Source organism: Pan paniscus, chromosome 5 (genome assembly GCF_029289425.2).
Source record: "Pan paniscus chromosome 5, NHGRI_mPanPan1-v2.0_pri, whole genome shotgun sequence".
Taxonomy (NCBI): domain Eukaryota; kingdom Metazoa; phylum Chordata; class Mammalia; order Primates; family Hominidae; genus Pan; species Pan paniscus.
This window is the reverse complement of record NC_073254.2, coordinates 78,420,574-78,444,027: the sequence shown is the minus strand read 5'-3', so window position 1 is coordinate 78,444,027 and position 23,454 is coordinate 78,420,574. Positions and strand designations below refer to the sequence as shown.

Here is a 23,454-nt window from a genome sequence, read left to right as displayed (position 1 = left end):
CTATACATTATTTCTCCTCAGTACACAATAATAAATTGGTTCAAAATTATCTAGACCTTTAAAAAGTATATAATGGAAAGTGCTTTTAGTATTAAAGTTTTCATGAATGACCCTAACAAATTTTGTCTAAAAGTTTACTAAAATGCTGACATCATTTATAATCCTTCATTTATTTGTAAAAAGATGAGGACACACATTAAGTGAAGTGCAATTCATTTTGTTTTCTACAAAATAAGTTAATTTTAAGCAAACCAATCTCAATGATGATAAATGCATGTCATTATTTATTTAGATGTTTCAGCTCTCGCACTAAGTTTTTACAAGCTGGTGAACACTGACAAAATTATTTCTCCCACAGAACTATAACCACACATCCCCAGACAGTATAAATATATGGTTGAACTAACATTAATACACATCACCATTTTATCAATTACATAATAAAACAAATTGTCAAGTATCCAAATATTAAGTTACACAGCTCAAAAGGCATATAAAATATTAGATGTCTGCTCAATTCATTAGCAGAAACCCACTTCTTTTTTTGCAAGAGAGGTTGGGAAGGAAAAAAAAATCACACTTTCAAACAAAAATAAGTTGGTAAACACACTTCTGATAAGTATGGGGAAAAAATTACAATTTCAGGAAGTTTATGATTACAATAACAAAGCATCTCTACCTTTTAAAAAAATATTTTACTAAATTAAAGAGCATATTCTACATGTTTGCACAAGACAAAGGCAACATTTTGCTAAAAATAATTAATAGCCCCCTCCCATTCTTTTCTCAGGCCCTCCCTGTTAAGTTGCACCTCAGAGTGCAAACATTAAATTAATGTAAGGCTTTTTTGTCTGAAGACATTAAAGACATGTGCTTCTGTACAACGTAGATTTTCAAAATGGAGGTTTTTTTAATACAGCACAAAGTGAGATACATGGAAACACATTAAATAATCACTGTAAGACTTGGTAAAAAAAAAATCAATGGTTAAGCAAACCTGACGTATATTGGTATGAATGTGGGAGATGTAAACATAAAGTGAGCAGGCAAATAACCATGTAGGCCCTACTTTCAATGTTTGAAATGATTGAAGGAATAAACCACATAAGGTCTAGTGTTCATAGTTCCTGGGATTTTAGTTCTGTATGGTACTAAAAATATACAAGTATTGTGCTGGGTATTTTGGCACCTAATCTTCCTAAATTTCTTATGTATTGATAAGATTCTGGCATGGGAATAGATTTAAACAAGTCATAACTCAATACTGCATGATTTGGGGAAAGGTCAATTGATACAAATGACAAGCACATTTTATATGCTGACAGCAAGAATCTTTTGCCAAGTATCCAAATAGGTTGACTGTAACCCAAATACAGAGGTTGCCAAATCTGTCTAGCTTGAGGCCTGGTAAAACTGCCTTTCAATACTCCTATGGAAGCTTCATTAGACTTACTAAGCCAACATGTTGGCTAATATGTATAACAAATTAGGCCCTATCTCAAGTTCCACTTCCAGTAGCATTAGGCACCCCAATTTTATTGAATGCAACAGTTGTTTCTATGACCGTTGGAATCTTTGAAACGCAGCCGCATTTTAGGACGATACTTCTCCAAATACAAAAGTTGCTTGCTGTTAAAAGCTCCACGCCGCTTTCTGGGAGGAGAAAAAAAAAAAAAAAATGAAACAAGGCAAAAGCTCCCTACAGTAATATTTAGTGTCTTATAGACAACCATCACCTCTCTTGTGGCAATTTATCTTTTGATTAATTAGGCTGTGACCTGATGCAGAAAGGAATATGAAGAGGCACATCAGTGTAAATGGAAAAAATCATAAAAAGTTAATTTTCTTTATATCTTTGTTTGAGTATTGGTTACAACAGTCGACTCACAAATCCATTTACACGTAAGTCCACGAAAAGACAAAACTAATTTATAGTGAAGTCAGAAGTTGCCTCTGGTAGCAGGAAAGATGACTACAAAAGCCACAAAGGCATGTTCTACAGCACTCAAAATTAAGATCTTGATTTCCTGGTTTTAATACTATCTCAAAAAATAATCACAATGATTAAATGGGCTATTAGACTATTAAACTCACTGACACTCAACAAGGAAATGAAAGAGAGTGCAAATGAAAAGAGAATCCATTACTTACTGTCTTATGAATTGTACTGCATCTTCATATTTCATTCCACCTTCAATTAATGCTAGGGCAACAAGTACTGGAGCTCTGGTGAGGTAAGAATTTTGATAGTTTTTTCAAAATCAGATCTTTGTAAATTTATTTCTCCAAACATTCCCCAACTCAGAAGTATTATCTACCACCCTTCCTATTTAAGTAATACCTATGACAAATGTTGACTTTATATTAAAAAATTATAAGAATTTTTCAAGTTTCTGTATTTTCATTATCAATAGATTTTTACCTAGAATCAAATTGATAAATTCATTTACCTCCCAAGGCCTGCAACGCAATGAACAGCAATACAACAACCAGGTTCTTCACGAAACTTAATTTTCACAAGACTTAACCAGTCATCAACAATCTGGTTGGATGGGGGTGCACCATCATCAAAAGGCCAATCCTAAGTCAGAAGAATATTTAAACATTTTAGATCATTATATAAACACTGTAGTAATAATTCTAAATTTCTAACATGGAAATGTTTTCAAAAGCATTCCCATTTTAATGTTTAATCACATCTTATTAAACCCTGTTGTCTACCAAATGTGACTAAATGCTCAATCTTTACAAAAATGTTTCACAACTTCAAATCCTTGCTTAGCTTTTCACCTTTATTTAGAAATTAAGATTCTGCACAATAATATTTGTTTTTAGCTTTTTGAGGTCTATTTATGACTTAAATAGATATTTATTTGAATTTACTATTTGAATAAACTTTTGTAGCACAGCACCATAAACCCATAAGAACTGTTAAATACTTACAAGAACATGGATACCTTCTTTCTCCACAAGAGTAGTGTCATAAGTTGCTTCACATACTCTTACTATTGTGGTAACTCCATACTTCTTAAGTTCCTGGATAAAACGTACATTAAAAAAATCTTAATGTTTAACCACATCACTATAACTCAACATTTTATATTCTGATCATCTCTGATCAGTAAGTATGCTGGTTAACAGAAAATCATTTAAAGAATGCTAGAATCTATGTTTAACACAAAAGCAAATTTTGTTTTAAGTGACAATGCTAGAATATAAAAAGAAAAGTGAATATTAAATACCATACATATTTTTAATAAACTGGAAAAGTTTTCCTTCTTTTGTTTAAATTGTGTGCCCCCTTCATACACTGAAGTTGTTTACAGTCATGGTAATACCGGATTGGGATGAAACATTAACCAAAAGGGGCTAGCAGCAATGCAGACAAAGGTAAATGTAACTAAAGGCATTATTTATAACTAATCGGGTAATCTGACTTCACTCAATTATACTCACTCCTTAAACTTTACTCATTTAAAATACATTGAATGAAGTCTTAACTACAGTAAAAAAGCCCACATACCATTTAAAACTACAGGCTTCAAAATGCATTATTACTAATTATAACTCTCCTGACATTTATTTTTTATATATATGGTAATAAAAATTATATATTTATATATAATTTTATAAATTATATATATTTAGTATATATAATATACTATAATATATACTTATATATATACTAATAGCATATATATACTAATAGTATAGAGTATATATAGTATATATACTAATACATATTATATACTATATATTATATATTAGTATATATATAATATATAGTAATAAAAATTAAAGTACCATTAAAGTATTTCCCAGCCAGGCGTGGTGACTCACGCCTGTAATCCCAGCACTTCTGAGAGGACGAGATGGGTGGATCACCTGAGGTCAGGAGTTCGAGACCAGCCTGGCCAATATGGTGAAACTACGTCTAAAAATACAAAAATTAGCTGGGCAAGGTGGCGTACGCCTGTTGTCTCAGCTACTTGGGAGGCTGAGGCAGGAGAATTGCTTGAACCCCGGGAGGCAGAGGTTGCAGTGGGCTGAGATCATGCCACTGCACTCCAGCCTGGGTGACAGAACGAGACTCCGTCTCAAAAAAAGTATTTCCATTATGTTCTGAGAGGCCTATTTGCTATTTCTTAACAACTGTAGGTATTTATAAAATAAAACATGTGCACATCCCGATATACTATTCAGCATTCAATTCCTTTCTCCTAGTAAAAAGAGGCAGGTAGAGTTTTGGCTACATAGCTACCATTAGGAAGGAACAGAATTTGTAGTTGAAAATTGGATTCTAAGCATCAGATGGGGTTCAAGAAAAACCAACTCTGGTTTATGGCATTAGTCATTAGGTTAAGCAGATATATAAAAAATCCATAAATGGCAACCTTTCCCATGTAAATTTCTTACAAGATAAGTAAGAGCTATACTGTTTTACTGTCCACATACCAATTCAAGCAAACTCAGGTACAAGAACTATTAACTCAAGCACATGCCCTTCTCAAAATGTATAAATATACCTCTAACATATAGAAGACATTGACATTTATTTCTGGGAACTGGAATTGTAGGTATACCATCTCATTTTTTCCAAAGTAGTTTTTATTTTGTTAGCTATAAGTCCCACTATTATATTGCAATCAATTTAAGCTACTAAAACATATCAAATCTTACCTCTATAAATTTGTTTAAGGTCGCATTGGTTGGATTGTGTGTAATAAGAAATCTCATGTTCTTGTATGTGACTTCCACAGGAGCTGGGCGGTTCATTCGAGCCATGTTAATTTAGTTAAAAAACACTCAATAGGGTTATGAAATAATTAAAAAAATTGAATACAGAAATGATGCAAAGAAACTGAAGTCTACTTCAATATACTCCACTTGAAATTCTCAGTGCTTTGAGTATGAAGTTGTAAGTAATGATAAATGAAATGAACCTCCTAACAAGAAGCAGCAATTCTTCAATCCAGTAATACTGAGGCCAACAGAAAAGAAGTGCACTGAGGTTTACCCCATCCAGGTCAGAACTCTTGTAAAATGCTCTGTGGATTTCAATTCAACACTTCTGTGTCCAGGATAACCACTCTTATGGGGGCTTCTTGGTGGAGCAGTAATCAGTTTCTACAGTTCACTTGTCTGCATAGAGGTCGTGCTGTGCCTGGCAGTAATCTCCACTGCCCTTCAGAAACTCCATAAATGTGTGACCAAGAACACCACAGAATTGCTGTTTAAAAGAAAAAGACAGAAAGAAGGAGAGAATAAGTTATTTTCCAATTCAAAAGAAACACATTAGGGTTTTACACTATTTAAGTACACAACTATTTTTCTAAAGCAGGGCCTGAGCCGCTTCATCGACTTTTACTTGAATTGCAAAACTCAAGGGGTGAGTACAGATTAAATCAATCAGCATAAAACAAGCAGTCAGATAGATTAAACTGAAATCCATGATCTATTACCAAGATTCCTCAGAAAAAAAAACCAAACCCATTGTTACATTTTTGTGAAATTCATATATATATTCATATATATTCTATCTAGTTATATTCTCTCTATATATACTATCTATATATAATATATAATTATATGATTCTAGTAATTATCCCTTTCGATAGTTGTTTTCTTTACATTGTAATTACATACACTTTATGTTGATTTTTCCAACTAACAAAAACATTTTTACACATTAATACAAACTCCAGATAACTCTCAAGTTATTAGTCTTGCATAATTTACTTAACTCATAAACTGAAACATCTAAGTTCTTTTCCAACTTTATGCTTTTATATCCTTTTCTTAGACTGATATAAGTCCTTCTATATTTAGAATCTCACTTTATCCTTAACAATCTGTTATCATTCCCATTAAACTGAAGACGAGGAAAATGAGTCTCTGAAAATCAACTTGTTATGTGAAATACCATAAGAATGTATGCTTATGAATCTAAAAAGGAAACAACTCTCATTTATAACTGTAAAGAAAATATTCATAATTTTAATAATGTTCTTTTGTATTTTAAAACCAAAATTTCACATATACAACTCAAAACTGAAATCCAACTCAGAGAAGGCGGACAAAGGGATGTTGAAGGTGGAAGTGGCAGGTCTCAAAAGCAAGGTAACTACTGTAACCAATAAATATAAACAAATATGAATGTATTTATATTTTCTCTAAGTTCCCCCTTAAGAACTAAACCATTTTTATGCCAATATCAAACATTAAACCAATAGTCACAGCATATTTTTAAAATATGTACATGGAAGACACTGATGTTAATAATTAGTCTTCTTCCAAATAGTTTATAAGGTACCTGTGTACTCGGGAGTAAAGAGCGCACTAAGGAAAGTATTAATAACAGGTTAACAAGAGCAGTAATTCATAGTCACTGCCTCAAGCACTTCATGTGTACTCTCATTACCAAAAATGTTTTAACAAAAGGTTCCATTAGTTTCCATGCTTAAATTTAAGCATTTGAAGTCTTAAAATTAAAAATCAAACGATCTGCTCCCATTTCCATTTTACACCTTTAAATAGTCCCATGCTAGTTATAGTTTCTACAACTTTGCTAAATTTTGAAGAATAATTCTTATGATGATTACTGCAGAAAACATCAAGTCAAAAACCCAGTCTACTTTTCTGGTAAAACACAGAACTAGCATTAACAGTCATTTATCAAAAGGTCCCATAAGAAAGGTAACTTTCATTATCACAAGTTTGTTCAAACAAGCCCTCAGAGGTTACTTCGCCTAGTTGGTCAGCTGGGTTAAAAAATTAAGTGTCTAAATTACAAAGCCATCACAGTTACAGTGAATACAGATTGTAGTAATCTGAAAATAATTTCATTATACTTTCACCGCAAATTCTAAATACTACCTCCGTAGAATAAAAAGTGTATTCTGACACTTTCCCAATGACATACAATGATCTTTAAAAGCTTTATAATGACTCATCACAGTATTCTAATTTCTAGGTATTACCTTTTTTTCAATTAAAGCTAATTTGAGGCAGTATTTCACACCACTATTTCCATATTTAATAGCTAAAACTCCTGTCGGCTACAACGTAGTCTGGCCATATCCCTTCATGTAAGTAAGCACTTTCATCAGGAAGCAGAGAAAGAACTATATTAAGAATTCCCTTCCTGAAATGGTTATTTTTACTGAGTGGAGCCACCTAGTGGATGGGGGGACTCGTCTGTTAAAGCAGTGGTGACCACCGATAGCTTTCTGTTCCGCCCAAGACACTCCTCCATTCCCAATCTCCTACCCACAGGAAAAACTATCCATAATGGGGATTTTTTTTTCCCTCCCACATATCAGTTGCATTATAATCACAATCATATACAAGAAGGGAGAGGAGGAAAGAGTAAACTCTGTGCAGAAGCTTAAATCATTATTATACTGCAGAGTCAAGCCAATTAATGTGTGTAACTCCTTTGTCACAAATAATTCGTTGTATAGTCTGTTCCACATCTATTTAGGTCTTAGGGCACCTAAGAAAGCATGTGTAAAATGCTGCTCACTCTTGGGAATGATTTAGTTTTCTAGTTTTCAACTGACTAACAGGAAGCACTGCCTCAGGATCTAGATGTCGGGCAGGTCAACAGTTCCAATCGTTGTGTAAATAACTTAATACTCGTGGACTGGTAGGGGGCTCCGCGGACAGAAGATAAAAAACCCTCAGAATTCCGGCTCTGGTTGGCTACTGCTGCCACAAACCAACAGGAGGCAACAACATATTACACCACAGAGTTCAGGAATAGTTCTAAACAGTCCCCGATTAAAAGGCGCCATCCAGGGCCCTTCCAAAATTGGCAGGGGAAATGTATGCTGGTGCCCGGACGGGAAGTCCTTCGCGTCAGTGTAACTAACAGTAGCCCTGTCAGTTTCCAAGACGCTCCGAACCAGGCCATTTCTCGACGACTGGCCCAGAGAAAGGACAAGACTAGACTTGTTCCCATTATCACGAGCCCGAGGTGGGGCGATAAATCCGGAACAGCTCGAATTACCAGGTGGAGCCTGGGAGGAGGGCGGGGCGGACGGCCGAAGTTCTCACCTAGCAGAACCCCACTCTGGCCCGGGCAGGGGTGCAGCTCGCGGAATGCCCCCGAGGGCCGCCGCCCCGCGCACGCGGCTGTGTGCGCCCGAGCACGCCCGCTGCGCCCCCTCTCCGCGCCGCAATCACGGGTTCGCGCCGCGCCTTCAGTCAGGCGCGGGCGCCGAGGCCATTTTGTCTGAGGCTCGGGTCCCGGCCGTCGAGCACAAGAGTGTAGCTGCACCCAGTGGCTGTCCCGCGCCCACCCCGGAGCTCCGAGAAGCTCTGGAACCAGATCGTTACCACCCGTGCCTGGCTGTCCCGCCTACCCCACGCCCGCCCGGATCTGGAGGCGAACCCGCCACCGCCGCGCCCTCCCCGTATCCGGCTCCGCAGTGACACGCGCAGCCCTCGCCCCACCCCGGGCCACGTCTCCCGCTCCCAGTGCAGCCACTCTCCTCCGGCCGAACAAAGAGGCCCCGGGACGCCGCGGAGCCTGCCATGCCCGGACGGGTCGCGCCAGACCAAAGGGCCAAGGGCGGAGGCGGCGGTCACAAAGCGGCTTTTGTGCCACCCACCCGGCCCGCTGCGGAAGCCGAAACTGCCCCCGGCCGCCGCAGAAGCCGGACCGCGCCGCCCCCGTCGCTCCGGGCTCGGGAGGGACTCAAAAGCCGGTGCCCCCGGCGGCCAACCGCCACCCTGCAGCCCCGAGGGGCCCGGCATCTGCCTCCGCACAGCCGGCCGCAATCGGCCGGCCACAGGGCCATAACCCGCCCGCTCCCACCCGGGACCCACCGGAACCGCAACCCGGGGCAACCTGGAGGAGACGCCGGGCTCCGAACAAAGGCGACAGCGGGGATAGGGGGGGCCGGTCGTGGATTCCCAGCCCGAGAGGCGACGATGCGACGGCTACTCACAGGAATATGTTTACTCATTGAAGATTGTGGCCTAATCATACAGCCGGTCCCGAGGCGGCGGCGACACAGGCGGTGGCGGTGGCTGCAGGGCAGGAGGCGGCGGTGGTCGTGGCGGAGCGGCGGTGGCGGCGATGCAGGCGGCGGCGCAGGCGGCGGCGGGGGCACCAGACTCTACCATGCAGTGAGCGGCTCCGAGCAGAGCGCGTAGCCGAGCCGGCCCGCAGCCGAAGGAGCCAATACACGCGCCGAGGCGCCCTTGCGTCACAAGCCCTCCCCTTTATAGCCGGCGCGACGTGCAACCCTCCAGCCACCAATCGCGGTCTGGAACCGCGGGCCAGGAGACGACAGGCGGGGGCGGAGGCCCGCCCCCTCCGGACGTCACTCCGCGGCGGCCGCCGCCGGTGTGAACCGGTTGATGAATGGCTAAGCGCCGAGTCGGAGCATCCCCGGGGCGGGGGAGGGAAGGGGCTGCCGGGGGTGCTCCGGGATGCAGGAAGCCTGAAGTTAAGAAGGGGTGGGAGCGAGAGAGATTCCGATTTATCGACTGGAAGGAATCATGCTGCAAACCACGTTTCTCATAATTAAAACCATCCAGGAGTGCACACATGTCACATGAGGAGACTCGAAGTTTGCCTGAATCGTAAAATGCAATCCTTCTAGGGCTGGAACTGCGTCTCAGTGTCGAGCCTGCTTTCTACTGCCTTAACCACGGTCATCTTTGCCAGTGGTTTACCTTGGCACCTGGGCCCCGAGTACCTTCGTCATCAAATAATATTTATGTCGCAAGACCGCTGTACCCGGTGACTCAACACCTTGCATGCCACGGCCTTAGGCTTGGTCAAGATGAATTCTTGTCCCTGGGGGCGCTTTCAAGCGGGGAGAAACTTACCTTCGCAAAACTTAAGGCTATAGAAGATGGGGAGAGTATCTTTTGATGCAGACGAAGCCCTATGCTCCCTATATTTTTTGATCACGCCTCTCTATACTACGTACGCGTGCAACTGCAGTTGGCTCAATTGTGGCATTTCGAAATCACATGCATCCTTTGTACTGCTGCTCACTTGATATGTTGTCTCAGATAATGAAAGGTTAGGAAGTGCTTAAAGAAAGCGTTTTTAGAAATTAAGAATCCTCGGTTTTGTCAAGCACTGATGTAATTCTTTGCGTCAAAGCTAAAGCTCTTCTTTATGTTCGTTTTCAGTCCTCTTTTACTGACTTCATTATTTAAGCCCCTAAGAAGTAAAGTCTTATCGCAATTCTGTGGCATACAAGGGCAACTCTGTTATTTATAATCTGAAAACCCTTTCTCCTCAGCTCTGGAGAAGGAGTAAACAGGACCTTTACCTGCTTTTTAAGAACTCAGTTTTCCACTAACACTGAAGCCTTTTGTTTGTTATTTTCACCGAGTATGAGATTGGAGAGGGCTTTAGGGATCAAATTTTGTCCTCTTTCAGTGCCTGCAGCATCTTAGGATTTATTAGAACTTCTATTTAGAGACTGGTTGTATAGTTATTCAACTTTCTTAACTCTGTAAGTAAAATAAGAACTTTAAAAAAACAAAAACAAACAAAAGCCTGGGCCAGACTTTCAAAGGAACAAAAACTATTCGTCATTTTGAAGAAAATGGCTCACCTACGACACATTTTAATCCATTAAAATCAAGGAAAACTAGCACACTTGAGACATATGTCCCTTTACAAATAAATGATTTAAAAAAGTAAAGACTTTAAAATCTTAAATTCTAAGAAAATATAGAAAGCTTAAAAATCTTGGGTGGTAGGGGCAAAGCTAAGCAGGCTGGGGAACTCATGTCGAAAAAAAGGGACAGATTTCATATATAAGAACTAAAAACTTGTATATGGCAAAAGGCTTTTGACAAATGTCAATTTCACACTGGGGGAAATACTGGTGATACTTCATGGGTAGGGTTAATATAAAAAGCTTGGCCAATGTATATAATAGTGTAGTTAAAAAGCACATATTCAATCAGCCACTCTTACTCCACAAGTTGGTAAACACAGATAATTGGAATAGTGAAACTTTTTCATGTAATGGCATTTCAAAAAATACATTTGGTGGGACAAGATATAAACTCAGCAAATGATTAACAGAGCCAAATATGTGTTAGCCAATTTTCTTGTAGAACTTGTGATACAAGTTGTGAGCCTTGTGATCCACAGATCCTGTAATTACCACAAGCAGTGCTGACACGAAGTATCCAGTCAGCTATGCTCATCAAGTTCTTAAAGCTCTCAAATTCTCAAGTGGCCTGGGGGTCTTAGCCTCTCAGACAAGGTACCATCTTATCCGACTATGAAAGTAACATATTTAAAGGATGAAAAAATGAGGCTTTTGCTGTTGAGAGAAATGATGCATTTTATTTTATGTATTTATTTGAGATGGAGTCTTGCTCTGTTGCCCAGGTTGGAGCACAGTGGTGCAATCTTTGCTCACTGCAACCTCAGCCTCCTGGGTTCCAGCAATTCTCCTGCCTCAGCCTCCCAAGTAGCTGGGATTATAGCCACCTGCCACCACACCTGGCTAATTTGTTTGTACTTTTAGAAAACTCCATGTTGACTAGGCTGGTTTTGAACTCCTGACCTCAAGAGATCTGCCTGCCTCAGCCTCCCAAAGGAAAGGACACATTTTAAACAAGATATAAGTGTGGTCTTGCTGACCAATCCATTAAATGTTCCTGCTTGTCAGCTGCCATTGTGGTTCACTGCTATGCTGAGGGTGTCTGCTGTATTTAGTTTAATACTTTTAAGCTGCAGATTCTTGGAGAACAGTAGAACATCCCAGCATTGGTCGGGAGACTTCTGTGATTTGAGGACTCACTAACCCTTACAGACTTGCACTCAGAGCATTAGCACCTGTACTTATTTAAAGTGGGTCTCTAACAGACTTGAAAATAGTGCTTCCAGACATCAAAAAGGGAGAAAACACCTCTAAAAGCCAATGCTTACTCTAAGTTCCAGGAGAAGCTCTAAAATAGAGGATTTTCCCTCCTGCTAAACAAGATTCTCAGCTGGAAGTTACTTCTCTCAGCAAAACATGTGTCCTTAACCTCATCACGATAGGCAGGGCTTTCTATTGACAATTCAAAATATAAAAGCCAGCAGTTGGGAAATAAGACTAGAAGATTATAAGGAAGTTGAGCGTGGTAGCATACAGGCTCATGCCTGTAATCCCAGTACTTTGGGAGACCAAGGTGGGTGGATCACCTGAGGTTAGGAGTTAGGAGTTCAAGACCAGCCTGGTCAACATGGTGAAACCCATCTCTACTAAAAATACAAAAAATTAGCTGGGCATGGTGGCAGGCACCTCTAATCCCAGTTACTTGGGAGGCTAAAGAAGGAGAATCACTGGAAAGCCGGGAGGCAGAGGCTGCAGTGAGCCGAGATCATGGCACTGCACTCCAGCCTGGGAGACAGAGTGAGACTTCATTTCAAAAAAAGAATATTATAAGCGATATTTTATGGAAGATGAAAGACTGCAGAAGGCAAGAGTGCAGAGGAAGATTGGCAAATCTTGATGAAGAAGAACAGAGAAATCTTCACAAGAACAGCAGATCTAGTAAACATTGATTCCATTTTACCAAGTTTACAAAAGGAGTGAAGGATTCCTTGATTTTCAATCTTCTCAGATTGGTTGGGGCTACAAGGAAGTCTGATAAAAACATTTAACATAGCAAGAGTAATATCATTGCAATAATAGATTAAACGTGACAATATCAACCTAGAAAAAGACACTAGATTGCAAGGTATAATGACAGTCTAGCAAATATATGTAATAGAGGCAAATACCCCAATTGGCCATAATCTAGTAAGTGTCTGGATACTAGTGCAGAGGGTAAGTTCCCATACCCATATTTAACAAGAGTCCTAAAAATTCAAGTATGCCATGGCTGCTGTCAGCATTGTTAAAGTTTATTTCCCTCTTGCTGTTTTAGAACAGCCTATTTTATATCCAATTAATTTTCTTATATGATTATTAAAAATAAATATGTAGTATACAGGCATACCTTAATTTATTGTGCTTTGCAAATATTGTTTTTTTTTTTAACAAAATGATGGTTTGTGACAGCTTTTTGTTGAGCAAGTCTATCAGAGCCATTTTTCCAATAGCATGTGCTCATTTCATGTCTCTGTGTTACATCTTGGTAATTCTCCCAATATTTCAAACTTTTAAATTATTATTGCATTTGTTATGGCAATTTGTGAACAGTGATCTTTGATGTTGCTATTGGAATTGTTTTGAGCCACCACAAACTGTACCCATTTAAGATGGCAAACTTATTTGATAAATGTTGAATATATTCTGACTGCTCCGCTGATGGGCCAGTCCCTCAGTGAGACACAGCAATACTGAAATTAGGCCAATTAATAACCCTACAGTGGCCTCTGAGTGTTCAAGTGAAAGGCAGAGTCATTCATCTCTCACTTTAAATCAAAGCTAAAAATGATTAAGCTGAGTAAGGCAAGTTGAAAGCAGAGATAGGCCGAAAACTAGGCCTCATACCCAAAACAGTCAAGTTGTGAATGCCAAGGAAAAGCTCTTGAAGGAAGTTAAAAGTGCCACTCCAGTGAACACAGGAATGATAAGAAAGTGAAACAGCCTCATTGTTGATAAGGAGAAAGTTTTAGAGTTCTAGATAGAAAACCAGCCACAGCATTCTCTTAAGTCAAAGCCTAATTCAGAGCAAGGCCTTAACTCTCTTCATTTTTATGAAGGCTGAGAGAGGTGAGGAAGTTGTAGAAGAAAAGTCTGAAGATAGCAGAGGTGGATTCATGAGGTTTAAGAGTAGAAGCCCTCTCCCTAACATAAAAATGAAAGGTGAAGCAGTAAGTGCTGATGGAGAAGTTGCAGCAAGTTATTGAGAAGATTTAGCCAAGAACATTGATGAAGGTGGCTACACTAAATAACAGATTTTCAATGTAGACAAAACAGTCTTATACTGGAAGAAGATGCTGTCCAAGACTTTCATAGCTATAGAAGTCAATGCTTGGCTTCAAAGCTTCGAAGGACAGGCAATTCTCTTGTTAGGGGCTGATGTGGCTGGTGACTTTAAGTTGAAGCAGATGTTCATTTACCATTCTGAAAATCCTAGGACCCTTAAAAATTATGCTAAATCTACTCTGCTGTGCTCTATAAGTGGAAGAACAAAACCTGGTTGACAGCACATCTGTTTAGCATGGCTCACTAAATATTTTAAGTCCACTGTTGAGACCTACTGATAAAACGTGATTTATTTAAAAATACTATTGCTCCTTGACAATGCACATGGTCACTGAAACGCTCTGATGGAGATGTACAAGGAGAGTAATATTGTTTTCATGCCTTCTAACACAGCATCCATTCTGCAACCCATGGATCAAAGAATAATTTTGACTTTCAGGTTTTAATATTTAACAAGTACATTTCATAAGGTTATAAATTGCTGTAGATGGTGATTCCTCTGATGGATATAAGCAAAGTAAACCAAAAACATTCTGGAAAGGATTCTAGATGCCATTAAGAACATTCATGAGAGGAGGTAAAAGTATCAGCATGAACAGGAGTTTGAAAGAAGTTAACTCCAACTCTCATGGATGACCTTGAGGGCGTTCAAGACTTCAGTGGAGGAAATCACTACAGATATGGTGAAAATAGCAAGACAATTGGAGTTAGAAACAGAGTCTGAAGAGTTGACTAAATCGCTGCAATTTTATGATCAAACTTGAATGAATGAGGAGTTGCTTCTTATGAAGGAGAAAAGAGAGTGGTTTCTTGAGATAGAATCTGCTGCTGGTGAAGATGCCGTAAGCATTGTTGAAATGATAAAGGATTTAGAATATCACATAAACTTAGCTGATAAAGCAGTGGGTGAGTTTTAAGAGGACTGATTACAACTTTAAAAGAAGTTCTCTTGTGTGTAAAATACTATCAAACAGCACTGCCTGCTACAGAGAAATTTTTTGTGGAGTCATCAATGCAGCAAACTCCATTGTCTTATTTCAAGAAATTGCCACAGCCACCTTAACCTTCAGCAACTACGTCCCTGATCAGTCAGCTGCCGTCATCACTGAGGCAGGATTCTCCAACAGCAAAGATTATGACTTGCTGAAGGCTCAGATGACTGTTAGCATTTTTTAGCAAAAGTATTTTTAAATTAAGGTATTCTAGGGTACCCGTTTTCCCCACTTCGTTTCTGTGTCTTGACCAAAATCACAGTGACCCAGCCAGCTGTAGCCATAGGTTTTCCTCAGCTGGCTTGAACCCAAACCAGCTTGAACATTCCCAGGCACTGATAATAATGTCTTGGTTTACTGGAAAGAAACTGACCCCGACCCTGAGCCGAATTCCTTAAATTTTCATGTAAACTCCATTCCCTCACCCCCTGGCTACAGACTAATGTGGGTAAAACATCCCTTTTCTCTTGCTGTCCATCACAATAATACATTGCAACACCCTGCAAGTTCCTTTAATAAATGTTTTGGACTGATCACTCTGGCATTTAGAGCTTCTTTCTTTGAAATCTCAAACCAGCCCTGTCTTCAAATGGTTTGGGGTACTCTCTTGTACGAATTCTCCTGCTGCTGCTTTTAAGGCAACTCCAGCTATGGGTTCAGTGGGACAAAACAGGTATGTTCATTTTTTAGACATAGTGCTATGCACATTTAACAGACAACAATGTAGTGTAAATGGGAAACCAAAAAATGCATGTGGCTTCCTTTATTGTAATATCTGTTTTATTGTGGTGGTCTGGAGCTGAACTTGCAATATCTCCAAGGTATGCCTATGCTTAAATCTCTATGAACATATAATTTGCAGTGCTTAAATATTGTTCAAAACTAAAACATGCTCTATGTTAAAAAGTGACTTAATTTTCTTCCTTAAGACATTGATTTAAAGTTTTATCAAAAGTCTTTTGAGTAAGTTTTGATGAATAATCAAAATGCTGTAGCAGTGCTACATCCTAATTTCTGTGGGAAATTTAGACACAGAAATTTCCAATGAGCAAATAAGCTTGTCACAACAAGCCTTTTAAGGAATCTGGCCTAAGGACAAAGTCCAAAGGCCAATAGCTGCCTGTGGGCTACTGTGTTTTGTTGAGTCAGACATATAGAAACAGTCACCCACCTAGGAGGGTACTACAGATGTAAATATTTATATTAATAAATGAATCCTGCTGGATCAGAAGTAACATCTTATCAAGTCATCATATCAAACCATTTGAGGTAATATTTTCTCTGTAAAATTGATTAAGGCAGTTTTGAACGACTTTTTTTTTTAAAGTCTATTTTAAGAAACAATTCTCTTGAATCGATCTCTATTATGCCCATTCTCTGTCCCTTTTTCATGTCTAATTGTAATCAATTTAAATATAAACCTGAAAGTTGTCTAGGTAGTCTCCAAATCAAATGAGAATGTGTATTCACATTAGTAATTCTGCCGCTTAATATAGTATTTACTTCTGTAGGAGCTTAGTGTGTGTATTAAGATGTGACAGATACCGCCTGGGCAACACAGTCAGACCCTGTCTCTACAAAAAAAAAAAAAAATTATCTGGGCATGATGGTGCATTCCTGTAGTTGTAGCTCCCTGGGAGGTTGAGGTGGGAGGATTGCTTGAGCCCAGGAGTTGTTAGGGCTGCAGTGAGCTGTGATCATGCCACTGCACTCCATCTGGGGCAACAGACCAAAGACCCTCTCTCTCAAGGAAAAACAAAAAAGAAATGATGGACAGATTGATTAGTAAGAGAATACTTTTCATTTGCATGCTGAAAGGCACCATTTCCTTGGGGCACTGAATAAAGGACTTATTATGAATCTATCCATAACTCATGACTGCTTTGCCTACTGGTACCTGGAGGAATCTAGTTTGAGAAGACTCTTCTTATTTTAGCAAATTTGGTGAAATTTCTGTTGCTGTTCTATAGCCTGAATAAAAATCATTTGGGAATTGAAAATCAGGAAGGCCACAGTCTCCATGTGATTGTTTAGAACATGTTGAATTATGCCACAGTCTGAACTGAGGCAAAAATAGCTTAGGAAAGGAGAATTTAATCTGGCTAGAGAAAGGGAATGGAGTATAAATAAATTTTAAAGGTTGGATATGCATGCTATGGCAAGGCTGTCACTTGACAGGTTTAATTTACAGAGTTGGCATTTAGGCTGCAGATAATCCAGACAGACACTGACCTAAGCAGCATTACTGGGGCAGGCCTTACATAAGGAGAAATGTTGTTGAACAATTTCCTGCAAGCATAATAACATTTATTTAACAAAAGCTGCAACAGTCATGCTTTTTTCTTATCCTAACACAGTTGCTTTTTAACTAGGGATGTTCAACAAACGTTGCTATCTTTGTGTATTTCTATAGTTCCATTCATGGTTGGAAGATACTGAACATAAGGGAAAATGAGTATAGAAGCCTTTTGAAATTTCTCTCTTTTTTTTTTTTTTGAGACAGAATCTCGCTCTGTCACCCAGGCTGGAGTGCAATGGTGCAATCTTGGTTAACTGCAACCTCTGTCTCCCGGGTTCAAGTGATTCTCCTGCCTCAGCCTCCCAAGCAGCTAGGATTACCAGGCACCTGCCACCACACCCGGCTAATTTTTGTATTTTTAGTAGAGATGGGGTTTCTCCATGTTGGCCAGGCTGGTCTCAAACTCCTGACCTCAAATGATCCACCTGCCTTGGCCTCCCAAAGTGCTGGGATTACAGGCGTGAGCCACCATTAAATATAGTTGTCCTATAATGTATTTCTTTAATCCTCAGACATATTAATGCACATAGTAAATACTCAACCACTATTTATTTGCATACTATCATATTACTTTCCCACATAAAATTCTATTAGGGCATCCTATTCCCAGTTTTTCTAAGTTTTCTTTGCAGGGTTCTTAGTCTCTCAATCCCGTTAACAATGGTGTTCACTGGGGTTTTGTCCTAGGGCCTCCTGGACTCACTTTCCACTTTCCTTGGGGTTTTCACCTACATCCATAGCTGTGGCTGTCAACCTTCCCTCCTTCCCCAACACAAATGTGTTAAATGCCTAGCATATGCCAGGCACTCTGCTATCTTATGAATAACATAAACATGTTTTCTGCCCCAATGAAATTTATATACAGGTGAGAAAAGAGAGAAAATAACAAGTAAATAAGCATAGAATATATTTATAATCTGTGCTGTGAAGGAGGTCGACAGAATGGCTGGGGTGACTTACTTTAGACAGTGAAGTCAGGGGTGGTGTCTCCCAGGAGATCCAGATCTAAATGATGAGAATGAATCACAAAAAGAGGGGGAGGAAGAGAGATATTTTTGGTGGAGGAAATGACAACACAGAATTTCAGGTGGGAGTTTGGTTGGTACTCAAGGAGTTGGAAGACCTGAGGGACTGCAGCAATACAAGGGAAGGAAATAAGCCTGGACATCTAGCAGGGACTGGATCACGTAGGACCTTGTAGGCCATGGAAAGAATTTGGATTTATTTTGCTGACAGTGAATCACACCACATATCAGGAAATTTGTTTTAAGAAAATTGTTTTTCTGTTCTGTGGAGAATGGATTGGAGAAGGCCCTAGAGTAGAATTATTTTAACAGGGTGAAACACTTGAGATTTCCTGCCTTGTCAAATGGAAGACAATGTTGGTGTTGACTATGATCAGGACAGTGGAGGCAGAGAAAAGTGGAGAGATTAGAAATATGGAAATAAAATGGAGAAGATTTACATCACAAAATGCCACACTGCCTCTAAAAATTGTCAAAGGCCAAACAGAGATATAAGGCCATGGTTTTGAGCCTATTTTGTGCTATGGTGCTGAATGTATAGGCACACTGATGAAAAGTTCCATAATTTCACATTTTCATTAGCAATATGTTTGTAGGGAATAAACCAGAAACTTAAAATAAATAAAGGCACTCAAAGTATGCTTAGAGAAAGACACTATTTCTGAGGGTTTTGAGAATATAGCAGCGGGACTCCTAAAAGTTGTATATTTAGGTATTAAGAGAACAATTAAACTCTTGATAGATTACAATAACAGCAAGAATAGCTAAAACTTATTGTGCTCTTGTTGTTTTCCAAGCCATGTGCTAAACACATATTTGCACTGTTTTGTTGAATTTATTAGAATACTCAGACTCTGAGATAGAAATTAGTTAAAAAATCAACTCATAGTGGGTGATATCACTTGAAGTATCTATATAATGAAATACTTTTCGGATATTAAAAGTATCTTGCCAGTCAAGGTGGCTCACGCCTGTAATCCCAGCACTTTGGGAGGCCAAGACAGTTGGATCACTTGAGGTCGGGAGTTCGAGACCAGCCTGACCAACATGGAGAAACGCTGTCTCTACTAAAAATACAAAATTAGCTGGGTGTGGTGGCACATGCCTGTAATCCCAGCTACTCGGGAGGCTGAGGCAGAAGAATCACTTGAACCCGGGAGGCGAAGGTTGTGGTGAGCTAAGACCGCACCATTGCACTCCAGCCTGGGAAACAAGAGCAAAACTCTGTCTCAAAAAAAAAAAAAAGAAAAAAGAAAAAGAAAATATCTTAATGTCTTTAAGATAAATAAATAATTGTAATGTTAAATAAAAAGAAATGCTATAAAAATAGAAAGAAATAAACTAAAATGTTAACAGGTAATAACTGACATTTAAATACTTTATGGGTGTCACTGGGTGATGTGATGATAAACAATTTTTTATTTATAACTTCCTATATTTTGTATTTTTTTTTCCAAAAATGATACTCTTACAGTTGGGGAAAAATCATTTCAGGTAAATGCTCAAAGAGGTTGCACCGATAGGTCTGTAGCCTTATTGTACTCTCTGCAGCAGAGATAGAAGCACCAGGTTATCCTAACCTGACAGCAGCTGTCAAAAACTTTATAATCACTTTCGTTCTGATTCCATGTTCTTGGATAGCTGATCTGATTATAATTTACTTTCAATGTGTATTTGTTTGCCATCAAATGTGAGAATATAATGCCCAACTAGTGAGAAGCTCCCTGGGAAATTAAAGTTGTTTATGTATCATGTTTGTGGCTATAAACCAAGAAATCACCTCTAAACATTTGGAAACATCTAAAACCCAAGGTGACTTGGGTATAACCTAAGTCACCTGGGTTGTGATTGTAAGTGCCCTGGAATGTGATTGTAAGCGGAAACAAAATCAATTTTATTTTATCTGCCCAGAGGAAGATTGTGAGAACAGAAGGAAGATGATGACTGGGTACACAGAATAGAAAGGTCTAAAGATATGAAGGTTGTCAGTGTTTATCAGGCACTGTCTAGGGAAGAGGCATTGAATCTGTACTGAACATGCTGGTTGTTGTAGAAATATACCTTATTATAGGATAGTATTAATAACATTGACTGACATTTATTGAGTGCTTACTATGTGTTGGGTATTGTATTAAGCACTATATTAATCCTTTCATAAATCTCTCCAGATTGATATTACTCCCATTATAAAAATCAGGACATGCAGCCTCAGAAAGCTTAGGGTCATACAAGTATTATGTGATGCAGCTGGAATTCAAATTCCAGTGGCTTAACTGCAAGAGTCCCTGCTTCCATCACTCTGTTAGGCTGTACTCATGGCCTTGAAATATCCCTTAAGGTTATTTACTTTCTTATGCTCTGGTTCTTTGCTAAACAAACAAGCTTTCAATTATTAATTTGGCTTCCTACGTGTTCTGATCCTGTAAAGGAATTATTCCATTACAAATGCACTGGCATTTGGGCTTATATTTCATCCTTCCATGAGTTTAGTAAAAGTGAATCATAAAATATGATTATGCAATACTTTACTGAAAATCTGCCCTTCCTTTTCATTCTGATGGCTACTTCAAGAGAAGTTGTTCCCCAGACTAATTCTACTCTAAGTGTAGTCTGTGAACTGGTGCCAATCTACGAACTGTTACTGGTCTGAGAGGAGATAAGCATAGAAACTGAGAGCAAGCATTTAAAAACTTTTACAGCGATTTGACAGGGTAACTTTACTTCTATTGAACTTAATTTCAAAAATTAGGCTTTGTGGCTGGGTGCGGTGGCTCACACCTGTAATCCCAGCATTTTGGGAGGCTGAGGTGGGCAGATCACCTGAGGTCAGGAGTTCGAGACCAGCCTGGCCAACATGGTGAAAACCCATCTTTACTTAAAAAAAATACACAGATTAGTGGGCCATGGTGGTACACGCCTGTAATGCCAGCTAGGGTGGCTGAGGCAGGAGAATCACTTGAACTTAGGAGGCAGAGGTTGCAGTGAGTCTACGTCATGTGCACTGCCTTCCAGCCTGCACAACAGAATGAGACTCTGTCTCAAGAAAAAAAAAAAAAAGGCTTTGTGTTTTGTTTTTTACTTTTCACTTTTCTTTCTTTCTTTCTTTCTTTTTTTTTTTTTGAGACGGAGTCTTACTCTTGTCACCCAGGCTGGAGTGCAATGGCGTGATCTCAGCTCACTTTAACCTCAGCTGCCTGGGTTCAAGTGATTCTCCTGCCTCAGCCTCCCAAGTAGCTGGGATTACAGGCGCTTGCCACCACATCCCACTAATTTTTGTATTTTTAGTAGAGACGGGGTTTCCCCATGTTTGCCAGGCTGGTACTTTTCACTTTTCAAGTAATTCATTTTTATTGAGAGGCACTATTGTAAATGATGAAAACTATGGAAATTGGTTAGATATGTTATGAAATGCATTACCGTGGGGTACCTTCCTTAGTCTTTCATGAATGAGGCCATTCCGTGATCTTCCACAATATTATATGTTCCTGGTATGTCCATCTTGGGTTGCTGTTGTCACGAAAAAACACCATTCTGGCCAGGCACGGTGGATCACCCCTGTAATTCCAACACTTTGGGAGGCCAAGGCAGGAGGATTGTTTGAGCCCAGGAGTTCGAAACTAGCCTGGGCAAACCTGCCTCAGACTCCCAAAGTGCTAGTATTATATGCATGAGCGACCATGCCTGGCTGTGAAATTCATTTTTTTTTCCTCTTTTGAGACAGAGTCTCATTCTGTCACCCAGGCTGGAGTGCAGTGGCGCGATCTTGGCTCACTGCAACCTCTGCTTCCTGGGTTCCAGTGATTCTCCTGCCTCAGCCTCCTGAGTAGCTGGGATTACAGGCATACACCACCATGCCTGGCTAATTTTTGTATTTTTAGTAGAGACAGGGTTTCACCATGTTGGCCAGGATGGTCTCCATCTCCTGACCTCATGATCCGCCCACCTCAGCCTCCCAAAGTGCTGGGATTACAGGTTTGAGCCACTGCATCTGGCCGTGAAATTCATTTTTTAAACCAAATGATTTTTTTTTGCTGCGTTTAAGCCATTTTTCTTTTATTTAGTGTTCACTGTGAAAAGTAAATTTGCTGTTTTTACAAGTAAGGATGGAAATGAAACTGTCAAATAGCTTTATACACTATCACTTCCCCCAAATAACTCCACTTAAGTCCTTGCTGTTTACAAGTATCATTATATTATGATCCTTTTAATTAATGTAGAACAGCTTTAATAATCTTTGTTACAAGGGAGTATTTATAAGATATTTTTCCTCATTAGCATGTTATTTGTAAATAAGAACTGATTTTGGTGAAGTAAAGCTTGTTAATTTCCCGCTAATGGACATGGTGAACATCAGTGATTCATCTCTCCAGTGTTCTTTTGACTGATAAGGGGAGCAGAGTGAGCAAAATGATCTATCCTTCTCGCCTCCATACAGTCAAGCCATCCTTATGGCCTCTGATTTGTCCTGTTTAAAGCTAATCACCCTTCAACATTTATTCAGTGCTTACTATGTGCAGGCATTGTAATAGACACTTTAGGAGCATTATCTAACTCTTACAACAATCCTACTTGACAGATGAGGCAACTCATTCCATATCTTTATTTCTTTCTTGAAACTCTCTTATGGGGGCCCCTGGGATGGCTTGTCTTCCTCTGCCTCCCTGACCTATAGGTGTTGGTATTTTAAAGAATATTTCCTATTCTTTCTCTGTCATTCTTATACACTTTACAATTTCAGACTTACTTAGAGGACTTCTTTGGTCTCAACTTCCAAACATTCAAAGATGACTCTAAGATGTGCTTCCAGTAAAGTCTTCTCTTCTGAGCTCTGGATGTATTTATATTTCCATGGGATGAACTGAGGCACCTCATATTCAACATGGTTTAGGCTGAGCCAATAATCTCTCTTCCCCCATGAGACCTGTTCATTTTACTGTTATCATGAGACAATGACTGAAGCCTTTGTCCTTCAGGTGCTCAAGCCACAGATGTGGCAATCTTACTAGACTCCTCCCTTTTCTTCTTTTCTGTCTGACTGGCTACCACATTCTATTGAGTCTGGAGAGCAGTGGCTCAGAGATTGTCCCCCTCCTTCTAATTTTTTACTGTCAAAAGCCTTATTTGTTCATTTGTTCCTTCTTTCCTTCCCTGCTTCCTTCTCTCCTCCATCCCTCCCTCCTTCCCCCTTTTACTTCCTTCCACAATATTTTCTGAGTTGTATTGCA

The 23,454-nt window shown here is 39.5% G+C and overlaps 2 protein-coding genes across 3 annotated transcripts; both read right to left on the bottom strand.

The window, feature by feature from the left end:
• Positions 1-261: 261 nt before the first annotated feature.
• On the bottom strand, positions 262-4,818 carry PTP4A1 (protein tyrosine phosphatase 4A1). 2 transcript variants are annotated; one of them, XM_055113709.2, is made up of 5 exons: positions 4,681-4,818; positions 2,944-3,036; positions 2,451-2,581; positions 2,152-2,226; positions 262-1,653 (listed from the first exon to the last, which is right to left on the bottom strand). In XM_055113709.2, the coding sequence occupies exons 1-5, from the start codon at positions 4,783-4,785 to the stop codon at positions 1,536-1,538; spliced, it is 522 nt and encodes a 173-aa protein (XP_054969684.1). In that variant the 5' UTR covers positions 4,786-4,818; the 3' UTR covers positions 262-1,535. The 2 variants fall into 2 exon arrangements, with proteins under 2 accessions (XP_054969684.1, XP_054969685.1); XM_055113710.2 differs by having other exon boundaries at positions 1,499-1,649.
• Positions 4,819-5,091: 273 nt separating this feature from the next.
• LOC129397974 (uncharacterized) lies at positions 5,092-9,172 on the bottom strand. The gene is made up of 2 exons (XM_055113711.2): positions 8,955-9,172; positions 5,092-5,230 (listed from the first exon to the last, which is right to left on the bottom strand). Exons 1-2 carry the CDS (start codon positions 8,991-8,993, stop codon positions 5,135-5,137), a joined length of 135 nt encoding a protein of 44 aa, XP_054969686.1. The 5' UTR covers positions 8,994-9,172; the 3' UTR covers positions 5,092-5,134.
• Positions 9,173-23,454: the final 14,282 nt, after the last annotated feature.